The sequence below is a fragment of the Thunnus albacares genome, chromosome 19 (genome assembly GCF_914725855.1).
Source record: "Thunnus albacares chromosome 19, fThuAlb1.1, whole genome shotgun sequence".
Taxonomy (NCBI): Eukaryota; Metazoa; Chordata; class Actinopteri; order Scombriformes; family Scombridae; genus Thunnus; species Thunnus albacares.
The window spans coordinates 8,292,825-8,319,878 of NC_058124.1; the positions used below are offsets into that span (position 1 = coordinate 8,292,825).

Sequence of the window (27,054 nt, forward strand, 5' to 3'; positions counted from 1 at the left end):
TTCCATATGTTGCAGGGAGGAGGAGGGAGGTTTGCGTCTAAAGACACACCTGGAACTGTTTTCAGGGTCTCAAGAGTGACTGCGCTCAAATGCAGACAGAGCGTCAGCAGTTGTTGTTGGTCCAGCTGTGCACCAATGGAGCTCCTCAATGGGTTGAGCCTCAGCATCAGCTGGACGAGCAGATCCTCCACCAGCTCACTGCTGACAGTGACTGTAGCAGGGAGAGGGAGCTGGGAGGTAGCATCTTTGAGAGAGGGGCTGTGGACCAGAACTTGGGCCTCAGCTCTCACCAGGTTCAACGATGTACTGGAGTCCATGATCTCGACAAAGAAATCCACAATCGTTGCAGTTCTTTGGAGCAGTTGGTTATTAAGATTAAGAACAGCAGAACTGTTAATATTCGCTTAATGCAGCAGTAGACAACAAGGTAAAAACAGTCAGAATCAGACGATGGAGACGAAGTGAATACTCAGAGTGATCTGTGTAAACTGACTGGATATGAACCAGTTGGATCAGAAACTGAAGATTCTAGATTGATTGTGTACTAATCAGCATGATGTGACATCACCATCACATTCTAATTTATTACTGCATTCTATTCTATTTTCTGTTGGTCAGAACTGGTTGATTGACAGGCTGTGAAAGTCACCTGACCACCTTCATTTATAATAATAATCATTCATCTCAAAGGCACAATCCATAGTCCTAATGCAAATAAAAGCTGCCTCATCACTAAAATTCAAAACACAAGATCTGAATTTGCTATCAACTGATTGACAGGTTGTTTTTTTAAAGGACCAAAATTAAAACGCAGAAACATATTTTAGTTGAGATTAGTTGATTAGTTGAGATTAGTTGAGAACAACATTCAATTAGATTTTAAAAAGTTGATATTGCAAATCAATATATTTGATATCTAGTAGATTAAAAATAAACTAACTGTTAATAATTGTTAAAATTAGTGCAGACATTGCATTTTGTGTTTTCACTTCATTGAAAAGCATCACATTTCTTCATTACACTGTCAATATTTCAATATGAAATTGTCAATAAATACTACCACCTTTGCAACAATTAATACCAATAATTACTATTATTACAGCTTGATTTAATATCACTGACCTGACAAATCATTTAGTGGTGTGTAAGAAGACATTTTATCATCTCTGTCACCTCAGCAGTTCATAATTTCGTAATTAGCATGATCTTAATTATGTAACAGGTATGTCATGTTCAAGTTTCTCTTGTTTTCATCAAGTTCACCAAATGAGCAAAAGGCAAAGTTCAGTTTAACTGAACTTTCAATAAACCATAATGTGTCAGAATTAGTTTAACAGTAATGTATTTGCATATAAGCATTAAAGACTGCTGATAAATCCATCTGTTTTTACCATTTTTTGGTTAAAATGTAAATCAATTTGATTAAATCAGATAGAACAGATCACACAAACACAAAAGTATATACAATACCTGAATGAGTGTTTGAATAAGTGATTAATTATTTTATTAACTGCTCTGTGTCTTCTGTCTGTCAAAATATTTGTACTGCATGTACACACTGAAGCGTTGCCTTGTGTCACCTCATGTCTCATATTAAGTTGAACTTAAACACACCACAAAGACTGGAGATTATATCCAAATTGATATTTCTTTGAGATACCCTCCTCCAAAAGCCAGCTATGAGTATGTGCTCAATATTCAAGTTATTGCAAGTTGTAGACAATTGCTGTGCAGGCAAACTACTGTGAAAAATTAAGTGAATAAGGATATATTTCAATGAACATAACATAGTTTAATGGCAAAAATCACAAGCAAACTACTATACATTCACGTACAAAATTATATGCCAACTGAAGAGGATAAACAATAAAAAAGTCATCTATTCAGTTTAATTTAGATATAACCCAGTATCACAAATCACAAATCTGACTCAAGGGGCTTTACAATCAGTACAACACATGACATCCTCTATCCTTAGACCCTCACTATAAAATAGAAAAAAATATATTATTGATAGGGCTGACATATAATTGCACAAAATATGAGAACAAATATGAAACATTCACTAAAGTGCATCAATAAAAGTTCAATATTGTGCCTTAAGAACCTTTTCATGGATATAAATAGACAAACCATAATTTGCATCTTTAATTCAAATAATGTTAAAGATGATTTCCATTAAACCAAGGCAACAAATTAAATAATCATACATTATGTTGTATTCTGAATTAAATTGAAATTTGGCTTATCGATACACTGGATTTAATTTTTTTTCCTGCAAGAAACAAAAACCAGTCTACATAATGCATACACAGGCACTGCCAGACTGGGGACTCCAGCCAAAAGAAAGATGACTGCGTTGATCCATGAAGGGTACGGTATTGATGCTAGAGACGGGAACTTCTCCTGCAGAGCAGAAAGCAGTATAGTTAGTGTATTTAGCATGCAATGGCTTTCCAAACTTAAGTGAGGAATTGTTAACTCCTGAGTATGCAGGCTCTTTACTTAGGTAAAAGTACCAATACATACAAATAAACGTCCTGCAAAATCAAAATCCTACTTATGTAAAAGTACAGAAGCATTATCAACAAAATGTACTGCAAGTGTCTAAATTAAAAGGACACATTCTGCAGAAAAATGGTCCATGTGACTGCTGTAGCTTGTCAGAGTGCAGCTAGTTTTACTTTATATACAGTCATGGATTTTAGTCCAGTGGTTCCTCCAAAAGGGTCACAAAATAAATCTGTTATGAAGCTGTTAAGATGATTCATGGGGCAGACAGAAGAAAAATCTGCTACACAAGTTTGTTTTCGTTTTTTGACTTTTCCCTAATCTTTGATGTTTATTTCTGAAATGTTGGATAATTTGACCTCTTTGGGCTTTTAACTGTCATTTAAATTAAATTTAGAGGGGAAACATGGAGCTAAATATTTCTATATATTTCTGAAACATGACAAAGTTCCGCAACTAGACACTGCTGTTTTTGTAATGGATCACAAGCCAAAAAAGTTGGGAACCACTGATTTAAAAGCATTGTATTTTAAAATGAATCATATGGTTTCCATGTAAAATCTTATTCTGAGTAAATGTACTTTTCGCCACTGTGATGAAAGGAAAAAGGCAACATAATGGAAAGATACTGAGGCAGAGCTAACATACTGAGATGTAAATGAACACAGATGAATTAACTGAGTTTTCTTACAGAGTTTGGATCCCAGACTAAATAGGTGAGCTCTTCTTGGAGTGTTGTCACCAGGTAGAAAATTAAGATAACCAGGATGATTAGAGGACTGAGGAACCTCCATGTAACCTGCCAGTAGATGGAGGGTTTACGTCCCGTCATGAACTCCACGTCCTCATTGAACCTGCCACACAAAATGGTTTTAATTAGAAATATAACATTTAACCTTGCTGATTAACAATCTGTAGTGTCCTGGCCAAGACAGCAGCAGTACATAGAAGACAGAAATACAGTAGATATTACAAAACATATATCATTGATTTATTATAATAGATTATTATCAATATAAAAAAGAATGAGCTGAAAGATGCTAAAATGGTCTATATAGCAGAAGCTGAAAAATCTGGGAACTGCAAATTCAGGTGATAATTGTCAGTGATAATTTTCGCTATAAGCAACACCTTGCAAAACATTACACATAGTCATTTGATCCATTGTTAATGTAAAAATATAAGTGTGTATAAGTGTAAAAATAAGTGCAGCTTTTACTAAATACATAAATTTTTAAAAAATGTATCAATTTTAGAGCAAGGCACTTTGTGCTGTTTATATGCTAATTTTGCAGTAAACTGTACAATATCATACAATACTGTGTTAAGCAAATACAAGAGTTTAAAACACTAACCTGTCTATGCCGTAGATGTAAACAACAGCTATCATCTCAAACAATCCAATGGTCAGTAGCGGAACAGATCCGGCAAAGTTATCAAAGAGGGTTAGCCAATAAATCCCTGAATGCTGTGCAAACAGGAGGGACATGATGAAGGCGACAACACACGTAATTCCTGAAACACACATGCACAAAAACAAGGCAAGCTGTTTTAAAACAGAAACCATCCACAATCAGCACAGGTACATTTCATTCTGGATTGCAAAGATGCAGTCTAGATAATTAAAAGTTAAAAATTACCAGTCACTGCTTCTTGGGGCCATTTTTGAGGTAAAATCTTCAGGTCTTTCAAGGGGACCACCACTCCTTCGATGTTACCAAACAGGGTTGAGAGCCCCAAGCAGAGAAGCATGATGAAAAAGAGGACAGACCAAAATGGGGAACCAGGCATCTTGGTGATGGCCTCTGTGAAAACAATGAAGGCCAGACCTGTTCCCTCCACTCCCTAAACAAACATAGGACGAGGAGGGCATTGTGCTTTTAGTTCAGAAATGTCATGTCATGGAGTGCTAAATACTGATCAACAGCAGTTACCTCGCTGAGTAGTTTCTGCATGTCACAGGTTTTCATGTCCAGTCCAAGAACAGTATCTGGATAAGAGCTGTTCAGATGATTAAAGGCTTCCTCATAGTTGCTTGTAGTGATGCTGTCTTCAGGAAGATTGAATCCATTTAATAATGTCATGATGTTTCTAGAAACAAAATATGTCACAGATTGGTAACTCTTCATTACTGGAGTCAACATTACAGGTCCAATGAGTATTTTTGACCCCTTAAAGATGAAGTATGTACACATGATTACATGATGATTTTCAGTTAGAGTCATGGTGTCAGCTAGCTTTTAATTGTTTCACTTATTCTATCTATCTTGCCTGTTACTCATCTGTTAATCCAGTTCCTGTCATTCCCCAAACCACCAGCAGTTGCCCTCAGTGTGTTTCTAGTAGTCCAAGTCACCTTATTCCCACACCTGCCCGTACATCCTCATCTCATTCTCCAACTATATACATACTTGCCCATTTCCACCTACTCCTTGTCACTGAAGACATGTTGACATGTCACAGTAGGAAAAGTAAAGGTGTAAATAATAAAATGAATGATTTCTGAATTCTATTTAGCTGCTTTGGTTTCAGGGTTCTCTTATTGTTTATGCTGCCTCAGTGTCACACTGTTATGGCTTACTGGGACACTTGAATAAAACAGAACCATCATTCATAATTAGTAACTTTACCCCCCTTTGAGACTTATCCAATGTGTGAGAGACAGTCCTGGATGCTTACCATAGCAAAGCTTTGCTGACATGGGATCAATGTAGATCATACTGCGCGTGCCTGCCACAGTGGGCTAAATTGTGATCAGAAGAACATGCCATTATTTAAGTTTGCTTGAGGACAACATATTCCTTTTATTGCATGTGTCAGGTGACAACAATGTCTGACCTGGTGAGGGGAGTGTGAGTTTAGGGGAAGAATTATTGTGCTTTGGTGTAACTGCTTAACTGAGGTCTCTGAAGTCCGTTCAAACTGTAGTTTAAGGATCTCTTGATTTAGTCCTGCTGGTCAAGAGCCCACAGACCAGTGGGAGACAGCGAGGACCCCCACTACCACCAGAGGAGCTGAGATTGAACTCAGAATTGCAGTCCTCCCTTGTGTGCCATACACCGTGTGAGTGAATGGGAGTGTGGACAGGAGCGTCTTTTGTTACTGAAAGTCATGTGTGCATTGAAACACCTTGGCATACTCAAATGCAGCACTTCATCCTGCTTCTTCCTGTGAGCAGTGGGTCTGAATTTTGTTTAAAACCTGTCCAAACAACTTACAACCAACGACTTTGGAGTGTTTTGCCTATGGCAACTCTGTGAGCTGAATGCTTGACCACTTCCTCTCAGCAATGCCTTTCTATATAGCCTCTGTGTTGGAGAGCCAGGGAATGAAATCAGCTGTTCTACATATTTCATTCTGGGCAAATGCAAGTCTGCATTTCCCTCTTCAGATAAAGAGCAGTGCACAACCGCGCCACTTCCATAAGCATCCAGGATTGTCTCCCACACAGTGTTTGAAACTGTCCCAAACAGGGAAAGTAACACCTGTGCTTTTCCTACTATGACAAATCAAATTGTGTCCTGTGAAAACACCTACTGTCTATTGACCAATCCTAACCCTAATCATAAGCCTTTTTTACTTTTATTTTGGAGTAATGAGGCACCAAAAAAGTAGTTTATTCTGTTCTGTTCAAAAAACCTTGAAACCCACGTACTGTGACTACTCACTGACTGATACACTGGTCATATTTCTCTGTGGCCCTGAAGCCGATGATGGTGTAGGTAACTGTGGCAGCATAGACTGAGGTGAAGCCAGTTATGGCAGACAGGATCATGGCATCTTGCATGCAGTTGTTGCTTGGGAAAAGAGAAAAACAAAAGATTCAGGACATAGCATGTTGACCTTGGGTCAGAAAATGGCTACAGTATTACCATCAAAGTGAGCTAAGCAGGAATTGAACTGCTGTGTGGTGATAAAACACACAGCAGATGTAAATGCTTGTGAATTTCAGTCTCTTACTGAACGGGGTTGTAGCTTGAGAAAGAGATGAGGCCTCCCCATGCCAAACTAAACGCGTAAAAGACCTGGGCACCTGCATCTAGCCAAGTTGATGGTTTCATCAACTCATCCACCTGGAAGAACGAGGAATTCAGTGTAATGTGGGTTTGTATTGTGACATACCTGAATCTAAACAGCTTCTTTTTTTAGTGATTTGTAACATACGTCTGGTGTGAAGAGGAACTTAATTCCACTCAGAGAACCTTTAAGAGTAAGGCCTCGGATCAGGAAAATGGCCAGCACTACGTAAGGCAGGAGGGCTGTGACGTACACTGCCTGAGGTCATGACAAGAAAAGAAAAACATGAAATAATATTGGTGGCAGTGATTCAGACATGCATTGTACTTGACTGCAGTATTTGTCTTCAATGTACCTTGCCTGAAGTGCTGATCCCTCTTAGGTAGCAGATACCAATGACTGACCAGGCAGCCAAGAGACAAATTACTACTGGCCAGTGGATTCCTCCAGAGTCAGATATAGAGGCCGAACTATTCAGAGTCACTCGGTAAAAATAGTAATCCACAGTTGAACTCCTTTGACACTCTGGTACATAGCCTGCAGGGGAAATAAACAGGCCTTGTTTATTAATTAATTATTAATGTTTTAATCATGGGTAGAGTTTGGGAGCTTTGGTGTGCATGCATATGTATTTGGGTGGATTGAAGGCGTGTATACACTCAAATACCTGTCCCGTTATCATTGAGAGGACACTGGGTCCAAGGCAGAGGGTACTGGAAGGAATTGAAAAGATACCACATGACCCAGGCTATTATGGTGTTGTAGTACAGTCCGATCAATAAGGACACCAGCATGGAGGCAATACCTAGGTAGGACAGAATCAATAACTGATATGAGACTCAAAGGGTAGCCTGATATTCATTAACAACTTTGTCTTGATGTGTTGTGGTGAGCGTATTTTACTTACCGATACCCATCAGATAAGGATTGATTGCCCGCCACACTCCCACACTTCCTTTCCTGAGACGCTGGCCGATGGCAAACTCCAGCAGTAGGAGAGGCATTCCTTCCAACACCAGCAGGATTAGGTAGGGAATCAAAAAGGCACCTGGAAAATGTACGTGATCAATGGCACAACTGTCCAACTACATATCATTCCATTTCTGATAATCATTGGCCTTTTTTTAACTTGCCAAATATGGGTGAATGGTCCTTAAAGCTCAGATGTTAAACATACAGTAAAAAATAGTTCAACTGAAAAGTGCTGTATTGGCCTACGATAACAAAAGTTACAACACAATACAACACAATTATTGCCAAAGTAAATTTAGAAAAAATAAATTACAGTGACTGCACTTCATATATATAATATTCATGTATCAAATTATTAGGCTCAGAAATTATTAAATACATAACATGCCTTTTTTCTTTCTTTTGCCTTCTGAAACAGTTTTTGACATTAATTTTTTGAGATTATGACATGTTGACATCATTCTGAGACATAATTGTGGAATTCATAAATTGATTTAGTCCAAAATAAATAAAATGTAAGGAGATGCTTGATCACAAACCAACCAACCTACTGAGGAACTCAGAACTATGACATTTTGTTTGCGTTTTGGTTTGTATTTCTGATTTTTAGCCACTTTGTGTTTCTAACTTTTGCTTTGCATTTCTGCACTTTGATTTGTGTTTTTGACTTTGGTAATGAGTTTACTGACAAATCTTCTAGACACGGGGCTTGCATGAGGTGTGACTCTCCACTTTGCCTCTCATATTCTGCCAGGAATATTGAAACATGTGCAGAGATGTCTAGAAGTTGAACCTATAACTTTGCAGATTTCAATGATTTCTTTCAGTTCAGTTAAAATGTTCATAGTCACGACTATGTTTAGTAATTGTGTGACCATTAGTTATGAGGATAAGGATAATAGCTCAGCAAATTCCCATCTGCAACAGCAACATGTTTTTTATTTGGATGTTCAGTTAACTTTTCTTCATGAGGCTTTCAACTATATTTGGTCAGTTATTCTGATCATTCATTACACTCTGTTCCGTTTAAGGGAGCGTTGTTCAATATTTGTTTGTTCAGAAGGCAAAAACCTTTACAGAGGCCATTCAGACAGTTCCACTATATTACCACAGTCAGTTTTGGCAGTCTACGTTATATCTGGTTAGCCATGTACTGTGAGCAAACAATAGCTAACAACCTAGTAAATTAGTTTGCTGGTTTGCTGGTTTTAGTTGGTGCAATTGTGGCAACTGTGCCTCTATTGACTTTAACACAAACTGTAATTAACAATCACAGAAACATGCTTTTTTACTGAAAGGGTCAAATTCACAGCTTGGATATCTAGTTTCTAGCATCATTTTATAACCCCTTAAAGGCCCAAACTAATTCTCCACTGCTTAACTACAATATTTACCTCCTGGAAGTTTATATTTAAAAGACAGAAAAAATACTAAAAAGTACCTTAACCACATTATAATTTGTCAAACAATCATCCAAAAATTGATGTAAGATGTCCTTTTACCATTTTCATCTCAGCTTACCTCCTCCATGAGTTTGACACAAGTAAGGGAATCGCCACACATTGCCAATCCCAATACAAAAGCCCACACAGGTTAGGATGTACTGAGCTTTGTTGTCCCACTTGGGCCTGTCCTCAGCCTCTTCTTTATCCATTCTCTCCAGATCATCATAGGAGGGGATCCGCTGATCCAGTCCCGGGTTAGGAAGTACTAGTCTCATTGCAGCTCCTCTGAAGCAGAGATGTAACACTATGGTTCCTCAGAGTCAAAGTGAGGGCTTAGGGTATGCTCTCAGCAGGTTTATGATCTTAACTTTATCTGTTGCCGTCCACAGATTAGCCAATGTGCACTCTGCACTTTTTTTTATACCATCATCAATTTAATGAAACATTCTGGGCAGTATGATGGTCAGCTTGGTCCCCTTACAGCAAAAAGTTCCCGGGTTTGAATCCACTGGTCCAGGATGTATGCTCCCATGCAGTTGTCATATGGTTGTGGGGATCTGGAGCTGATAGTGGACTAGATTACAGTTGCATGAGTGCACTGAGTTGCAGCAATTAATGATGACGATGAGAACAGAGTCCTAGAAAGAAAACTATAAAGGGAGATCATGTGAAGAGAACTGTTGAACAAGGTTTGCAGAATCTCCTCTGATTGTACAGTGAAAGTGATACCTGAACACATGCCTCCAACCATGTCTCTGGATTTAAAACTGAGTTGAGATTGCCTCTTTACTGTGTGTTGTCCAACAACAGTAAAGTTAAGTCCAAGTGAAAGTATGGGTATTCAGCCCTTTTGTGGTATATGACATAAGAGCCAATGTTATTTCTTGTCGATCCTCAGATTTGATTATAGATGGATCCTACGCTGAATCCCAAAAGCTACATTACCACAGGTTCCCTTGTAGATTAATCATCATTTTATAAACATTCACATGGCTATTTTATAGTGTGACTCAGAAATAATATCACTTTCCCTGTAATTACTAAATAGTTACTCAGTAGTTTAAAAAAAAGCTTGGACCTACAAGTTTGAACTTGTATAGCTACACATTAAGATTTTTTCTTGACACCTTGAAATAATTACACTGTCATTTATTGACTCTATTAAAAAGTGTTCAGTGGTATGATGTAATATGCCATAATGTAACAAAAATGCTGTGTGAGCATCATGTGACAGTGTAATGCACTTTGAATCATAAGAGTGCTTCTTGGGTGAAACATCCAAAAACATGTATTCGAGATCATATTTTGAAATAAAAACCACCCTGGTGGTCCGTGGATGAGAGGAGACTTTACAGCTTGCATTTTTACAATCTAATCCACATCCAATAAAATGTACAGATTTTTGTTTTCATATCACTGGCAACTTTTCATAAGTTGAGAATACTACATGAAATCCCCCCCTTTTCTGAAATCACCCCAGAATACATGTACAGTATGAGGTAACAATTCATTAACCTTTAGCTCACACAGTTTCATGTTAAGTCTGCTGTGGGGGTGTCCTTAAAAGAAGACATCAGGTACAGTGTGACAGGTATATTATGTATAGGATTCTTGTTTTTATCATTATTTTGTGAATCATTGAAGGGAAATAGTCTGGCAGTTGACTAAGTGCACCCAATTATGAAGAGGCAAAGTTCAGTTTGGCTGGAACATACTCCAATAAAAGTTCTTATATTTAGACTATTAGCAGTACAGACTGCTGATTAATCCACCTCTGCTTTCTCTGTATTTGATTAAACATTGTATAATAGTATACAAATATAAAATATATAAAAATAGTATATAAATCATATATACAAACATACCACTATACACCACAGTTGAAGGAGTGGTTGAATAAGTGATTTATTATTCCTGTCATAGTGGTCTGTTAATATTATAACAGTTGAAGAACCTTGAACATTATTGTCAAAGACTCCATTGTCCCTACATGACATGCTGGGAGCCTTATCTGCACCTTATACACCTGACTTTCCTGCCACTATATGTCCATGTAAAGGCTCCCTCTCTTGGCCAATTTGCTGCTCTACTTCTTCTGTCTGTGTATTTGTACGTCACAAAGCAGCTGCTGGCAAATACTGACTGATTTGTTTTGGTAGACAGTGTTATTGGGTGCAGTATATGTTTGAATAGTATTTTTTGGAAAGTTATATATGCAGAATAATGTTTCAATGGCAAAAAACACAAGAGAGCTATATGCTATACATACATAGAATAATAATCCTCAGATGAACAGGATGTATAAAATATGGATGGGTGGAAAACAGAAGGCTGACTTGTTGGAAAAGTCCAGTACAACAAGAAACTTTATTAGCAAACAAAAGTGCAATTAGTGACTATATTTATACAGTAGCCATGAAACTGCACAAAACATGAGCAGATATGTGCATCAATAAAAATTCAATATTGTGCTTTATGAACCTGTGCATCAATATAAATAGAAAAAAAACATTGTAATATAAATATCGATTTTGAACACAAACTAAATAACATTTTGTTGTATTCTGAATTTTAGGATCTTTATCACTTCAAGAAATTTGGCACATTTTTTCTCCGGTTGCTATTTTTTCTTGCAGCAAACAAAAAGAAACCTACATAATGCATACACAGGTACAGCCAAACTGGGGACTCCAGCCAAAACAAAGATGATTGCGTTGATCCATGAAGGGTACGGTATTGATGCCAGAGACGGGAACTTCTCCTGCCGAGCATAAAATGGTATTAGTATGTTTAGTATACAATGACTCTCCAAACTTTACTGAGGAATTATTAACTCCTGAGTCCAACAAGGTACTATTACATGCTGTACTTTTAATATTTACCATAAAAATTGTTTGACACATGACAACTTTGTGCATTTTCAAATGAAGCAGCATAAAAAAGTTAATGAATCTTAGATCAGAGCTGATCCATCTGAATATAAATGAACACAGGTTAATTAATTGAGCAGATCTGCTTACAGAGTTTGGATCCCAGACTAAATAGGTGAGCTCCTCTTGAACTTGTGTCACCAGGTAAAAAACTAAGATGACCAGGACGATTAGAGGACTGATGAGCCTCCATGTACACTGCCAGAAGATGGAGGGTTTACGTCCAGTCATGAACTCCACGTCCTCATTGAACCTGCCATGCAAAAGGATTTTAATTAATTTTGAAGAGCTTTGAAATGTTTCATGAAGTGATCCCAGTTACACAAAACTTAAGTAAGTCTGCCATCTCTATAAAATTATTCTCAGTAAACTTGAATACGGCTAATACTGTTAATGTAATATACGGTAGGCCTATATGGTAAATGTACAGCAAGTATCAAGATGTTCAAGCATGTATCAAGCCAACACAGAGGAACAGTGTGATGCTAAAATAGTTTGAATAAGCTCTAACCTGTCTATGCCGTAGATGTAAACAACAGCTATCATCTCAAACAGTCCAATGGTCAGTAGTGGAACAGATCCAGCAAAGTTATCAAAGAGAGTTAGCCAATAAATCCCTGAATGCTGTGCAAACAGGAGGGACATGATGAAGGCGACAACACATGTAATTCCTGAAACACACATGCACAAAAACAAGGCAAGCTGTTTTAAAACAGAAACCAGCCACAATCAGCACAGGTACATTTCATTGTGGATTGCAAAGATGCTGTATAGATTGATTTTTAAAAACCGAGTTACCAGTCAGTGCTTCATGGGGCCATTTTTTAGGGAAAACATTGAGGTCTTTCAAGGGGACCACCACTCCTTCGATGTTACCAAACAGGGTTGAGAGCCCCAAGCAGAGAAGCATGATGAAAAAGAGGACAGACCAAATTGGGGAACCAGGCATCTTGGTGATGGCCTCTGTGAAAACAATGAAGGCCAGACCTGTTCCCTCCACTCCCTGGATAAGTACACAAGAGTTAGTTGAAATTCAGGTGGGAGTAAAAAACAATAGTAAATTTTTTGTGATAGTTATGATATTCCTCAATATAGTTACCTCACTGAGTAGTTTCTGCATGTCACAGGTTTTAATCTCCAATCCAAGAACAATATCTGGATAAGAGCTGTTCAGATGATTAAAGGCTGCCTCATAGTTGCTTGTAGTGATGCTGTCTTCAGGAAGATTGAATTCATTTAATAATGTCATGATGTTTCTTGGGAGAAAATATCACCAGTTAGAAACATTTCAGGAGTCAAAATTATTGGTCGTTATAATCATTCCTCCTGTCCGTACTCGTTGTAAAGTGACCCCTTACTAGTGTGACTCCATGTCAAAAATGAGGTAAAAATCTGTTCAACTGAAGCTAATATGAGGCTGCTGCACTCTGACTTAGCCAAAACAACTGAGTATTTTCCAAAGTTAGTTTTTTTAGTACAAAATGCCCTCTTTGTGTTATAACCTTTCCACTACAGCTCAGCAAGGAAACACCATCCCAAGTTTCTGCTGAGAGAAGTACTGCCATGATAGCAGGTCTATGAGGCTAAGCAATGCTCCGCTTAGAGCTAAATGCTATCGTGCTATGCTATGATGACAGCAAACCAATAACTCTTTCATCGTACATACAGAATGACCACATGAGTGTAGTATTAGAGAGATTATATGAAAAAAATTTGAACCCATTCTTTAAAGGCCCAATCAGTTAATTTTTGAAGATATAAGTTTGAGGGATATATAATCATTCAATTTTTAAATTTATCATAATCTAAAAAACTACTTAACTTTTTCATAACCTTGAAATAAACTTTACTCACTCATTGATACAGTGGTCATATTTCTCTGTGGCCCTGAAGCCAATGATGGTATAGGTAACTGTAGCAGCATAGACTGAGGCGAGTCCAGTTATGGCAGATAGGACCACAGCATCTTGCACGCAGTTGTTGCTTGGGAAAAGAAATGAGACAAAGAACCAAGTAACCAACCGATATAATGTTGACTTAACATCTGAGAATGGTTACTAACTTTTCAGTCAAAGTAAGCAAAATGAGACTTGAACTAAACACCACAGTAATTATAAATGTCAGTCTCTTACTGAACAGGGTTGTAGCTTGAGAAAGAGATGAGGCCTCCCCATGCCAAACCAAAGGAGTAAAATACCTGGGCACCTGCGTCCAGCCAAGTTGTTGGTTTAATCAACTCGTTCACCTGCAAGAACGAGGCACACATTGTGATGTGGCTTTTAGCTATGAGATATAATGTTGATGATATAATAATGATATAATGTCTTTTCATCTAATCAAGATTAGAAACATACATCTGGTGTGAAGAGGAACTTGATTCCGCTCAGGGCGCCTTTAAGAGTCAGTCCTCGGATCAGGAAAATTGCCAACACTATGAAAGGCAGGATGGCTGTGATGTACACTGCCTGAGGTCATGACAAGAGAGAATGGATTAATATTGATAATGAACAATAGATTTTAGTTTTAATTTAGTTTAGCTTTAATTTAATTTAGCTTTATTGAAGTTCTGGATAATACTGATTATGCCATGTATCATAATTAATGGTAGGTTCAACAAACCTTGCCTGTACTGCTGATCCCCCTTATGCAGCATATACCGACGATTGACCAGGCAGCTAACAGACAAAGTACCATGGGCCACTGGATTCCCCCAGAGTCGGATATAGAGGCTGAACTATTCAGAGTCACACGGTAAAAGTAATAATCCACAGTGGAGCTCAGTTGACACTCTGGTACATAGCCTGTAGGGGCAACAAATATATAATACATAAACTTGAATGCAATCTGGATGCTTTGTGGGCTGAAAATGTGTGTATTTTCAAATACCTGTCCCATTGTCATTGAGAGGACATTGGCTCCAAGGCAGCGGGTTTTGAAAGGAATTGAAGAGATACCACATGATCCAGGCTATTAAGGTGTTGTAGTACAGTGCAACCAAAAAGGACACCAGCATGGAGGCAATACCTGAGGGACAGCATCATTAACTGTGATATCAAACTCACAGGAAGCCAGATACCTACTGATGCCATGGGGTCCTTTTTTCTTCTCTTTTAGACAAATTGTTTCAGAGCCTATTTTACTTACCAACACCTGTCAGATAAGGGCTGATGGCCCTCCACACTCCCACGCTGCCTTTCCTGAGACGCTGGCCAATTGCAAACTCCAGCAGCAGGAGAGGCATTCCTTCTAGCACCAGCAGGATTAGGTAGGGAATTAAAAAGGCACCTGGAAAATGTATGTGGTTAATGGTCATGAGTTGCGGAATTTTTGAATTCTACATATGATGTTTGTAAACATGACATTCAGCACATCATAAAAACATGACCAAATACCTTCAAAACTAGCAAAGCCTCATGCTAAACTAAAATGGTGACCATGGTAAACATACATGCTTAACATACACATAACATTGTTATTGTGAGGCTGTTAGCACGCTGACATTCAGATTTAGCTCAAAGCACCACCCAACCTATAAGTAGCCTACTGCTAACATGGCCGTCATGTTTTAGCCTAGCCTAACTTTTCATTTAGCGCCATAAGGTTGACATTTGTTGGTTTTAGTGAAACTATTGGCTGCCATTATTGCTACACACATTCATGCTCCTCAAAGAATGAATTGCACTCACCAAAAATCACTGTGTTAAAATCGTACCCAATTTGGCTCTATATAGCGCCAATACAACATCGGGTTAACTTGACCCAGTAGCAACCTGTTATTTTTTGCCAGTATTACACACAACAAGCTTAAGCTTGAAATGGTCACAAATGTATTGTTTCTTGTAAAAACGATGTGCATATGGCATTTAAAAGTTATTAACAATCAATAACAAACTGTGACATGCAAGTTTAAAAAGAGTAGAGTAGATTATAACCCGCTTTAGTGTGGGTTAATAACCCAACAGTAAAAATGAAAAATAACACATAAAACTGGTCCAAAACAATGCCTTGTCTTGAGTGGCTTTATGGGTAACATTATCCCAGTATTGTGTCGGCGCTGTATTGACACAAACTCTGTAAAATTTTAACACAGTGTTTCTTAGTGTGTAATAACTTTCAATTTGTTCACTACTAGTTGTTCAGTTTAGTTAATGACTGAATACCAGCAAACTTATTATATTCCCATCAGCCTCTGCTGTATTTTGTGTCTTGTGCTAATCAGCCCATGTTAGCTAACTTGCTAAACATGGTTAACATTACCTGCGAAACATTATTAGCATGTTAGTATTGTGATTTGACATCGAGTCAATTAAATAAAGGACCGTGGTCCATATCTCTATTGTATGGAAGCCAAGAATGGCTGTGTTTGCAATTTTTTTTTTTAATACCATTATTTCGAGATCACAAGTTAATTATCCCATGATCTTGAGATAACAAAGCTCATTTTGTCATGGTTAATTTATCTCATTATCTTGAGAAAACAAAAGGCTGATTTCTCAAGATAACGATTTTTGTTTTCTCGAGATCACAGCTTTTAATGAATAAAATATGGCACAAAACGTCAAACAGATGGTAGTGGTGAGTTTACATATATTTTGCCTGCTTCATGACGTCTTGCCCCAAATCCTTACATATAAAAGCAATGTCAAAGTTGCCCAGCAGATGTCGCCATTTTGACTGCATCAAATGCTTCGAAACAGTGAACCGTTTTCAACACAATTGCTTAATTTGATTCACAGCTTTAGAAAGCTTCATTTATCCCATCACTTATGCTGGCATGGAACTCCTAATCTCTGATAAAAGGAAACAACCCTTTGTTTTCTTGTGATAACAGGTTGATTATCTTGTTATCTCAAGGTAACAAAGCAGTTTTTCACAAGGTAGCAAAATAATTAACTAATCATCTTGAGATAACGGCATTAAAAAAAAAAATTGCAAGCACAGCTGTTCTCGGCCTCTGTACCATTCAGCTCTCTGCATTTTAAGGTTTTATTCTGGTCTAGATTTCGGACAATGCATGTATAATTATAGCATTATGATGAAGTGTTGCAGATGATATGAACTGTAGGAATATAAGCAAGGTTGAAATATCACCATACACTATAGCATGTACTGTATGTCACGTTTTTAAAAAGAGCTTTGTTGATAACAGTTAATGGCAGTTTGGTATTAACTGAAGTGTACAAGGTTACAGGTTCATTGTTATATAATACTGTGATAAGCAAAGTTTATGACTATAGTTATTTACAGATGTTTAAATACAATATTGTATATTGTATTACTTAGACAAAAGATTAAATGCAATTTCAAAAAACTTACAGAGGCCTAAAATATAATATTGTTATTGTTTTGTATCGATCAGAAGTGTCACATTACTGTGACTGATTACATGGACTATGGACACTGGTTATAACTTTATGGGCTTGAAACCTCTAGTTAACCAGTCACAGAACAACAACAACAGATTATACTTTTAAAATATGCATGTCTTTTGAAACCTGCGTCTCATCCCCTGTGGCTCAATCCACAGCATATCAAAAGGACAACAATGATCCACTTAATACTGAAACTTATCAAAAAAACAAAAACAAGCACAAAAAAAAACCAAACAAAAAAATCCCACAACCTAACCCTGCCCACACACACACACACGTGATGTAATGTATGCAGTGCGAATGCATATAGCAATAATAGAGCAGACCCCACATTCTCTGTCTTTTGCTCATCATGCCAAAGATTAGCCATTACTTCAGGAGATCTCACAGTCTGAGAATCATTCATATAACTTGATGGAAATGTCACACCACTCTCTTGTGGCCATGAATGAGTGATATATTTAAGTTTCCATTTTGCCTCAGGCACAAAGGACTAGTGAATTTTGTAGTGGAAATGTTAAGATTTAGACGTTTAGATATCTGGTAATAGCTATGGCCTTTCGTAATCCCTCAATGACCCATACTAATGCTGCACAGGTAAACTACTAAAAGTGACTCCAGCAAAATCACAAATGAAGGTACCTGAGTAAACAATAACCTGACTCCTGGGTGCCTCAACCAGTCTATAATTTTTCAAACAAACTTGAAAGTCTTTTAACAGTTAAACCACAGACGTATGTCTCTTTACCCCTCCAGCTTACCTCCTCCATGACTTTGACACAAGTAAGGGAATCGCCACACGTTACCAAGCCCAATGCAAAAGCCCACACAGGTTAAGATGTACTGAGCTTTGTTGTCCCACTTGGGCCTGCTCCCGGCCTCCTCCTTCTCCATCCTGTCAAGATCCTCATGGTTAGGGATCCGCAGATCCAGTCCTGGGTTAGGAAGTACCAGTCTCATGGTGTCCACATATGCACTGAAGCAGGGGAGTTGTCTCTACTACAGTTAAAGCATTAGTGAGGGTTTAATGTATGAATGTCCACAAAGGAGCACTCAGCAATTTTGAAACAAGTTTATGATCTTTAACTTTATCTGTTGTGGTCCATAGATTAGTGAAAGTACGCCCTGTACTTTTGCCCTTGTATAACCATAATTTAATAATTAATACTAGGGTAAATGTTCTGAGTTTCATGTCTATCCTGAAAAATACTCAACTTAAAGTAATTATTAAGCTTAATCACTAGATGGTCTCTTTTGCTTCTAAAATAGATACAGTGTGAAAAGGATAAGATTGTACATATCGCTTTGGTCTCTTGTTTCTAAAATTTGCTGATTATTCAAAACCACTGTATGTCAGTGTTAAAACAGAATCCAATTTCATTGGTTCAATGAAAAAAAAAACAGCTAAATGTACGTATGTCTCAAAATCCTTGAAAGAACCAGTAATCTCAATGATATTCCACATGATTTATTTTCATAGCATGTAACCTCTTCATTTTGCTCTTTAGTTTGAACTGATGAGAGAGGAACATTTACAGATCATAAACTGACAGGCAGTTTATGGCAGTGTAAGTGCAGTGCTGTAATACACACAAAATATTAAAACTTTACAACAGTCCCTTGACTATATGCCAAAAACCTTATAAACAACACAAAAGTGGGTTAAAAAGCACTGATGCCATGAATATAGTCATTTTTGGTTTAAAAAAACAAAACAAAACAAGATTTACACAACAGTATGTTTAAAGTTTTAACAAAAAATTTGCTCCTCTATTAAAGATTATTTACAAAATACTGTTTTAAAATAAATTATTGCAATTTTTTTTTGCTTGCCATATTTAGGAAAATACACTTTTTCTCTTTCTTGCTTGCCAATACTGTTTTTATGTATGTAGAACTAATATGGAGCAACATGCAGCAGCTGGTTAGCTTAGCTTTGTGCAAAGTATTAAACAAACGAGATGTAATGTGTAAATCAAGTGAGCATTAGAGTTGCTGGTAGGCAGACTTTGTTACCTTTGCACAGAGCCAGGCTAGCAGTTTCTGCCAAGCTAAGCTAACCAGCTGCTGGCTGTTCCTTCATATTTACCATCCACACATTAGATTAACATCGATCTTCTCGTCCAACTTTTGCAAGAAAGTGAAACGTATTCCCCAAAATGTCAAACTACTCCTTTAATGTATAACATACAATAACATGTGAAATATTAGCACAGTGGGAAACCAATATTACAATTGTATGAAAAGCAACATCAATTACTTTCTTCTCCAAACCTACATTATTTTACAGAAAACACTTCCAAATTTACTTCTACATTTCTCAGTTAAAAGTCATAGTGTGCTCTTCTCCTGGTGTCCAGGATATGGGAGGAAGAAAAAAGTAATAAGCATAATATACAAACAACAAATAAAATGTCCACATTCCTTCATCTTGTTATTAAATAATCAAGGTAAAATCTATCTAAAACTCTTTGTCACTCATTTGTATTTTGGAGGAGATAGATTTCACTGTGTCACCAGTGTATTCCTTCTGCTTGCAACATTTCTTCTGGATGAATTTGAAGAGGGCAACCGCTGGGATGGATAAACTGGGAATTCCAGCAAGGATAAAAACGATGACATAGACCCAAGAAGGATAAGGACGCGCTTCGAGGGTGGGGAAGCTCTCCTATGGCCAGAGTAAAGGACAGTGTTATGATTAAGTCAACAGCAATGTATAAAACACTACATGTTTCCTCAGTAATGATGAGGAAAAGCCTCCACACACTTCATCACACCTATTATTAACTCCAGAACCTCCACCAAACCCTTTATCATATTTTACCAAAACTGATAAAAGACACATTTAGAAACCTCTTAAGGCTGCTACTTCTTTAAAACCCACATCTTTATTTTATATGATCTCAATTAAGACTTAAGTGATGAACACACTTACCGCCTCCTGGTCCCAAACCAAATAGGTGAGAGTCTTTGTGACTTGGGTTACAAAGTAGAAAATCAAGATGACGACCATGATGAGTGGACTAACCACCCTCCATGTCACCTGCCAGAAAATATTGGGCTTGTGGCCAATCATAAACTCAATGTCCTTGTTAAACCTGTGTGGAAGCAATAAGAGGGAGACTTAGTGTCAGCTGAGTGTGTATGAAAGCATCCATAAAAGACGACCTTGTACTTTTATTAGTTACAGTAAATAAAGCAGCTTGTGTGGCTGTTACAGCCTGTGTTCAACGTGTTGATGCTACACTGGACCTAAACCTTTTTTAACCATGTGAAAATTAGCACTCTATTACTTGAACTATATTACTTTAGGCTAACCGAACCTTGTGTCCCATATTAATTTGTGTAAAACATACTGTTACAGAATATTTTGCACATTTAATAACTAATTACTAGCATTTTTACTACTTTTATTAATAATATTATAAAACTCTGAGCAAAACATTTTCCACATTCCTCACCATGGTGTTACTACATCAACAGTACACTCTGTACCTCTTTATCTCTTTTATGACAATTGTAACACATTATCTCTGCTCCAAGGTCAGAATACATTGTGCTGTGTTATTTCCTTCACTTTTGCACTGTTTTAAGATCACACTAGTGGCTCTGTGAGACAGCACTTAGGCACAGAGGTGCTTTCAGCTAGATGCTAACATCAGCATGCTCATATGTTCACAATGACGATGCTTACGCTGATGATTAGCAGGTATATGTGTTTAACATAATCATCTTAGTAGCAAATGTTAGTATGCTAACAAACATAAGGTACAGTTGAGGTTGATGGGGTTGTCATTAGTTTTACAGGTATTTGATCATAAACCAAAATAGTGGACAAATCTAAACTATGATTTTATAATGGTGCTATATGGAATATATATATATATATGTGACTAATATTCATCATTAAGGATCTATGATTGTCCATACAAAATTTTGTATTTAATATTTGCTGAGATATTTCAGTCTAGACCAAATATACTAACTGATGCTGTCATCTCTACAACCACACTGCTAAAGGCTGATTTATGGTAGGTCGCTCAACAGTTGTGATAAGTGTCACTTAGTAGAAATTAAAGCGTTGCATGATGTTTTCAATTTATGCTTCAGTGAAAGGGTTCAGTCATCTCCATGGTAACCAGATGCTATCCTCCAGCCAGCTTGTCTAGTTACATTACATCATCCCGACCAGGACTAATTAGACAAGGACGTTACAAGTTATCTAAAGTTACAGACCAAAATATCAATAAGGAAGTGAAAACTACAATCTCCATGCCGTCATTAGCACTTCTCAATCACACTCCGCGACATAACATTATTCTCCAGGTGCATGACATGAGAGGAAAGTGTCAAGCAACAATTTTTGTTGAAAATATGTCATTTCTTGTGAGCAACACTTATCAACAGTGTCGAGCAATCTACCATAAATCAGCCTTTAACATTGCGAAAAACAATTACCTTAGACACTGTGAATTTGCACTGATCAATCACTTCCAGGACACTCACCTATCTACGCCATAGATGTAGATAACAGCAATCATTTCACAGAATCCGATGATCAGAAGAGGGATAGAGCCAGCAAAGTTGTCAAAAAGAGCTAACCAGTAGTTTCCAGAGCGCATGGCAAATATGAGCCCAAGGGCGAATGAGATCAAGCATGTCAGACCTGAAACACAAAACAAAACAACTGATTACACTGAAATACCCATATCAATTTTTCTATTTCAACATGAAAATGATTTTATGTACAAAATGAAATATAAGTAATTACCACAAAAAACTTCTTTGGGCCATGTTTTGGGCAACAGTCTAAGGTCCTGCAAAGGAACAACTACTCCCTCAATGTTCCCAAACATAGTTGAGAGGCCGAGGCAGAAGAGCATGATGAAGAAGAGGACAGCCCAGAGAGGAGAAACAGGCATCTTGATAATGGCCTCTGTGAACACGATAAAGGCCAGACCTGTTCCTTCCACCCCCTAAAGGAGTATACACCAAATATTTCGGTCTTTAACACTCTGTTAAGTCATTTCATTTGGACTAATGATGGATAAATTGTAGATAATAGACTGATTAACAGCACTGGCAGTATATTTAAATGTTCTTTACTGACCTGACTGAGGAAAGACTGCATGTCACAGTGCTCTAGTTGCAACCCTTGAATGATATCAGGATTTGTCTGATTGAGGTGTGTCAGAACCTCATCGTAGTTGCCATCTGTGATGCTGTTTTCAGGGTAGTTGAAGGCATTAATCAGCTTCAAGATGTTGCTGCAAAAGATCCACAGACATAACTTCAGCCTCATATAGGTGAATCACACTTAGTTTGCAAATAAAATGTGTTTTTGCACATTTGGATGAGTTTGACCACCAAATTCCCAATCTGAAACTCACTCTCCCGTGCAGTCGTCAAATTTTTGTGTTGCCCTGAAGCCGATAATGGAGTAGATAACCGTTGCAGAGTACACTGAGGTGCAGCCATTGATGATGGAGATGAGAACGGCATCCTGCTCACAGTTGTTGCTACAAGAAAATGTAAAATGTAGATCATGGAAGGGGAACTGCTAAACAGAGAACTCCTCTATGACAGTACTAATGATGAGGCAGTTACTCACTGAATAGAGTTGTAACTGGAGAAGGAGATGAGACCTCCAAAAGCCAAGGAGAAGGAGTAGAAAACCTGAGCACCCGCATCCAACCAGGTTGATGGGTTCATTAACTCATTCACCTAAAAGAGAATAAAAACATAAATTTCTTGTGAAAATGAGCCTAGATTACTTCCTGTTCTTTAAAGCTGACAGTAAGCACTATCTCCTTATGTCCTGGCCATTGTTAATAATTGATGTGTGATGTTACTGCACACTAGGATTATATAATCTATTTATAATCTGTCTGACCTCTAATCTTCAAGGACACACAATAAAACCAGGAGGAGTTTAAAAAAAGATTGACTATTGTTTAAGAATCCTGAAAAATAACTGGGTGATAAATTTATTGCTATATTAATATCCAGTTGTTATCTGGATATTACTCATGTCATGATTTGAAAGACATTGTATGCATAATTTATTGGCTATACAGTGTTTGAACTTTGATTATCAGCTTTTATCAGTCTTGTGATGAAATTTTATTGCAAAAAATTTTTCTTTGTCTTGCATAATCTTGGTAATCTCTGCTTATTCTAATTACAGCTTCATTTTTCTTTTGCTTTATTGCTGCAGTTTCTGTTGTTTGTAACATGTTAATTTCGGAGCTTTAGCAATACTGGTCAGACAGAACCAGGCTATTTCCAGTGTTATGCTAAATTAAGCTAACCGGCTTCTGGCTGTAGCCTTATATTTACTGAACAGACATGAGATTGGTATAAATCATATTATTTAACTTTGTGCAAGAAAAAAATTTCTTTAATTTTCCAAAATTAAACAAATGAAACTATTCCTTAAAAAAATTGCATGATATCAATTTAACTGACAAATGTTGGTTACAACAGTGCTTACATCTGGTGTGAAGAGGAACTTGATTCCCTCTAGAGAGCCTTTTAGAGTCAGTCCTCTGATGAGAAAGATGGTGAGGACCAAGTATGGTAGAGTGGAGGTGATGTACACAGCCTGAGAAATGAGAGAATGACAAAATTATTCAACGATATAATATACCTGTATATTTTAAAAAAACAAAAAAACAAAACATATATGCACTCCCAGTCTCCCACATTTGATTACTCTCAGACCTTGCCGGTGGTCTCAATCCCCCTGATGCAGCAGACGTAGAGGAGGGCCCAGGCTGCCACCAGAGCGAGCACCATCCACCACTGCAGACCTCCAGATTCATCGATAGCTGTTGAAATGTTTAGAGTCTCTCTGTACCAGAAGTAGTCAACAGTAGTGCTCCGTGCGCACTCCTCCACCAGACCTGTAGGGGCAGATAACAAAAGGAAAATCTAGGATCACATACTGTAGTTAAAGAAAATGACCACAGATGAGAAGAATATACCACTCCCAGCTGAAAAACTGAAATGTTAACTTGTGGTTTCACAGCTTGTTGTTTTTACATTTCAGGAATTATGTGCCAGACTAATTTTGGCAGTGGAGCAGTGAGGTGCTGTTAGGAGGATTTTTTAACTTTGGACATAGCCAGCCAATCTGTAGTGTTTCCTAGTTTCCAGTCTTTGGATAAGCTAGCCTGCTGCTAGCTGTAGCCTTATATTTACTGAACAGATGTGAGAGTAGTATCTTCTCTTTGTTACCAGATTTGCATGAAAGGTAGACTACAAAGGGCTTACTTGTGTAACATTTGATTCCTGAAGAAACTAGGCTCTGAAATCATCTCTTTTTGTCTAATGTTAATTGATTTTGTGAAGCCATTTTCAGAAATATATCTACAGTAACTGTCACTGTAGTTTTTTAAAGTTTCTCTGACTGTTATCTTGATGGATGAAGACATACCTGTCCTGTTAGCATTGAGAGGACACTGGCTCCATGGCAGGGGATCCTGAAAGGAGTTGAAGAGGTACCACATGATCCAAGCCATGATGGTGTTGTAGTACATGCCCACCAAAAATGAGACAAGCAAGGACGCAATACCTGTAACAGAATACAACAATTAGTATTGTAGTATTGCTTTTAAATCAAAATACACAACCAAAAGTGTATGTTTTCACCCACCAACTCCAGTCAGGCAAGGATGGATAGATCTCCACACTCCCACGCTGCCTTTCCTCAGACGCTGACCGATGGCAAACTCCAGGTGCAGCAGTGGGATTCCCTCCAGAACCAGAAGGATGAGGAATGGGATCATAAATGCCCCTGGAAATACATTTAAATGGTTGTTATGCGTTGTCAATGTGGTGAGTGATTCACTTTAATGTGAGTGTAAGTAAATACTCAGCACTTCACTCCACAAAACTGCTTCCATCAAGACACCCATAAACTGTAAAAAGCATTTTGTATGTTTTATTACCTACATTTACCTTGAAAAGACAAATTCAGTCAGCGTAAAGTTTGACAAAACAACAGAAAAGTAATTAATTCCAGTAGTACAAGTTGTAATATTTAAGTTGAAATTGTTGAATAATTCTGAGTTAGTAGACATTTTCCGAGGGATAAATCTATTTATTTTAAACTGAGCTTTTAAAAACAAGCATTTCTGTCTATTCAAATTTATTGGAGACTTAAATGAATCAGTCCGTGTATTCTGCCATGAATACTTTGTCTCTGCTGTGTGTAAAAATATTACTGCACATCCAAACATTAACTCCCAAGTTTTCCAAATCTCAGTTGGCTCACAATGTTAAAAAAATCCTTCTTATTTTAAATTGGTGGAGCCTTTATACATGAAAATTCAATTTCAAATGGGACAGTTTATGTGTTACAGTCTACTGTACTTATGGGTGTTATGGTTTAATTCAGACAAAAAGTGGGATGACTGAGTTTTGGAAATGCTCAAATAATCAGTTACTGAAAAGGGGTAAAGGAAATATTTAGATTCATTTCCTCATTCATATTCACTGCTCACTTTCTTGCATGCTCCTTCTATCTTTTTTGAAAAAACTCAAACATCCAGTCACTCTCATCCAAGCCTACCTCCTCCATGGCTTTGACACAGGTACGGGAACCTCCAAACGTTGCCAAGTCCCACGCAGAATCCCACACAGGTGAGCAGATACTGGGCTTTGTTGTCCCATTTGGGCCTGTCTCCTGCCTCCTCAGTCTCCATCCTCTCCAGGTCCCCATGAGAGGGGATCCGATCATCCAGTCCTGGATTTGGAATCTTCAGCTTCATGGTGCCTTTTTATAAACTTCACTGGACACCGAATTGCAAAATGTAGCTGTTGAGGCTCTCTTTGGTATTCAGTTGTTGGATTTGTCACTTTCCAGTGCAACCTTCAAGAGGGTGTGCCTGTCCTGGATCAGCCTCCTCTGTGGAAACTGTTACTGATTCTCTGTGGACTGTCCTCCTCGGAGTCCTTTACCCCTACTGTGTTTCATCTGAATGGGCACTGAGGTATTTACTGTGACCTATGGCACCTAAACTGCAGTTATCAGTTGCTCATTAGAGTCTGTATTGTATTATGTAATGTCAGCAATTTTAAGCAGAAGAAAGTGCAGCGTTTTCTATAATGGTTAATACTTCACATGAGGTGCCATCGCCAACACTTTTCTGTGATAGATGAGTCTGATATTCATGAGTTTGTAAGAGAAATGGTGCAAAGTCATAGTGGAGTAAGAGACACAAGAAACTAAATGAGAAGCCTTTGTTCAAGTTCAAAAAGTTGTGAGGAGTGTTGTGTTGATTGTTTTACTATATAACTCTTTTTCAAACAGTATGACTATTGATTATTGTGGCAAAAACTACAATTTTGTGTCACTTTGTTTGATAGAAAGAATGAAATTCTCTACAGACAGTGGCAACACATTTTCCATCAAATCTTATCATAACTATCAGGCCACACCTTCTCCAGTCCTTGAGTCATCAGATTGTTTTATTACATAAAGATCTGCTTGCATATCATTTCAGCCTGTAAAGACACATGTTGTCCAGATACTGAGATTTATTATATGCTAATGTTATAAATCTATCATGAATCTATGAAATTATAAATGATAATGTTTGGCGTCATTTCCAAAATGCCACAGACTAAAAGATATGATTTTCCTTTTTGAATTTGTATCATGATGTTTTTCCTGCAGTGTACCTGTGAAGCAGTGAATATAGAAATCTTATCAGTGTTCCTTCCTAATGCAATAATTAACCACAGAGAGACTGAAGTCGACATTTATAGAGAGGTGTATATTGACTCGTAATCTATAGCCGT

The 27,054-nt window shown here is 37.6% G+C and overlaps 3 protein-coding genes and 1 long non-coding RNA gene across 9 annotated transcripts in view; 1 reads left to right on the forward strand and 3 right to left on the reverse strand.

Moving 5' to 3' along the window:
- Positions 1-10,285, forward strand: part of LOC122969594 — an 18,478-nt gene extending 8,193 nt beyond the window's left edge. For 3 of the 6 annotated variants that reach the window (XR_006399052.1, XR_006399053.1, XR_006399051.1), the window contains one exon: positions 9,164-10,285. This is a non-coding gene — a long non-coding RNA (uncharacterized LOC122969594). Of the gene's footprint in view, positions 1-7,493; positions 7,557-9,163 lie in introns of all 6 variants that reach the window. The other 3 variants (XR_006399056.1, XR_006399054.1, XR_006399055.1) reach the window with 3 other exon arrangements.
- On the reverse strand, positions 1,422-9,220 carry LOC122969590 (sodium-dependent neutral amino acid transporter B(0)AT1-like). Its single transcript, XM_044335433.1, has 12 exons — positions 9,022-9,220; positions 7,436-7,576; positions 7,196-7,333; positions 6,884-7,065; positions 6,676-6,786; positions 6,472-6,584; positions 6,180-6,308; positions 4,446-4,602; positions 4,152-4,356; positions 3,867-4,026; positions 3,203-3,365; positions 1,422-2,406 (listed from the first exon to the last, which is right to left on the reverse strand). The coding sequence occupies exons 1-12, from the start codon at positions 9,218-9,220 to the stop codon at positions 2,263-2,265; spliced, it is 1,842 nt and encodes a 613-aa protein (XP_044191368.1). The 3' UTR covers positions 1,422-2,262.
- Positions 10,286-11,293: 1,008 nt separating the features above from the next.
- LOC122969591 (sodium-dependent neutral amino acid transporter B(0)AT1-like) lies at positions 11,294-18,358 on the reverse strand. The gene is made up of 12 exons (XM_044335434.1): positions 18,009-18,358; positions 15,020-15,160; positions 14,762-14,899; positions 14,495-14,676; positions 14,230-14,340; positions 14,008-14,120; positions 13,730-13,858; positions 12,975-13,131; positions 12,674-12,878; positions 12,387-12,546; positions 11,966-12,128; positions 11,294-11,706 (listed from the first exon to the last, which is right to left on the reverse strand). The coding sequence occupies exons 1-12, from the start codon at positions 18,205-18,207 to the stop codon at positions 11,566-11,568; spliced, it is 1,839 nt and encodes a 612-aa protein (XP_044191369.1). The 5' UTR covers positions 18,208-18,358; the 3' UTR covers positions 11,294-11,565.
- A 341-nt stretch (positions 18,359-18,699) lies between these two features.
- Positions 18,700-26,238, reverse strand: LOC122969588 (sodium-dependent neutral amino acid transporter B(0)AT1-like). Its single transcript, XM_044335431.1, has 12 exons — positions 25,823-26,238; positions 24,905-25,045; positions 24,686-24,823; positions 23,971-24,152; positions 23,741-23,851; positions 22,859-22,971; positions 22,638-22,766; positions 22,358-22,514; positions 22,019-22,223; positions 21,754-21,913; positions 20,183-20,345; positions 18,700-19,915 (listed from the first exon to the last, which is right to left on the reverse strand). Exons 1-12 carry the CDS (start codon positions 26,019-26,021, stop codon positions 19,709-19,711), a joined length of 1,905 nt encoding a protein of 634 aa, XP_044191366.1. The 5' UTR covers positions 26,022-26,238; the 3' UTR covers positions 18,700-19,708.
- Between the last annotated feature and the right edge of the window lie 816 nt (positions 26,239-27,054).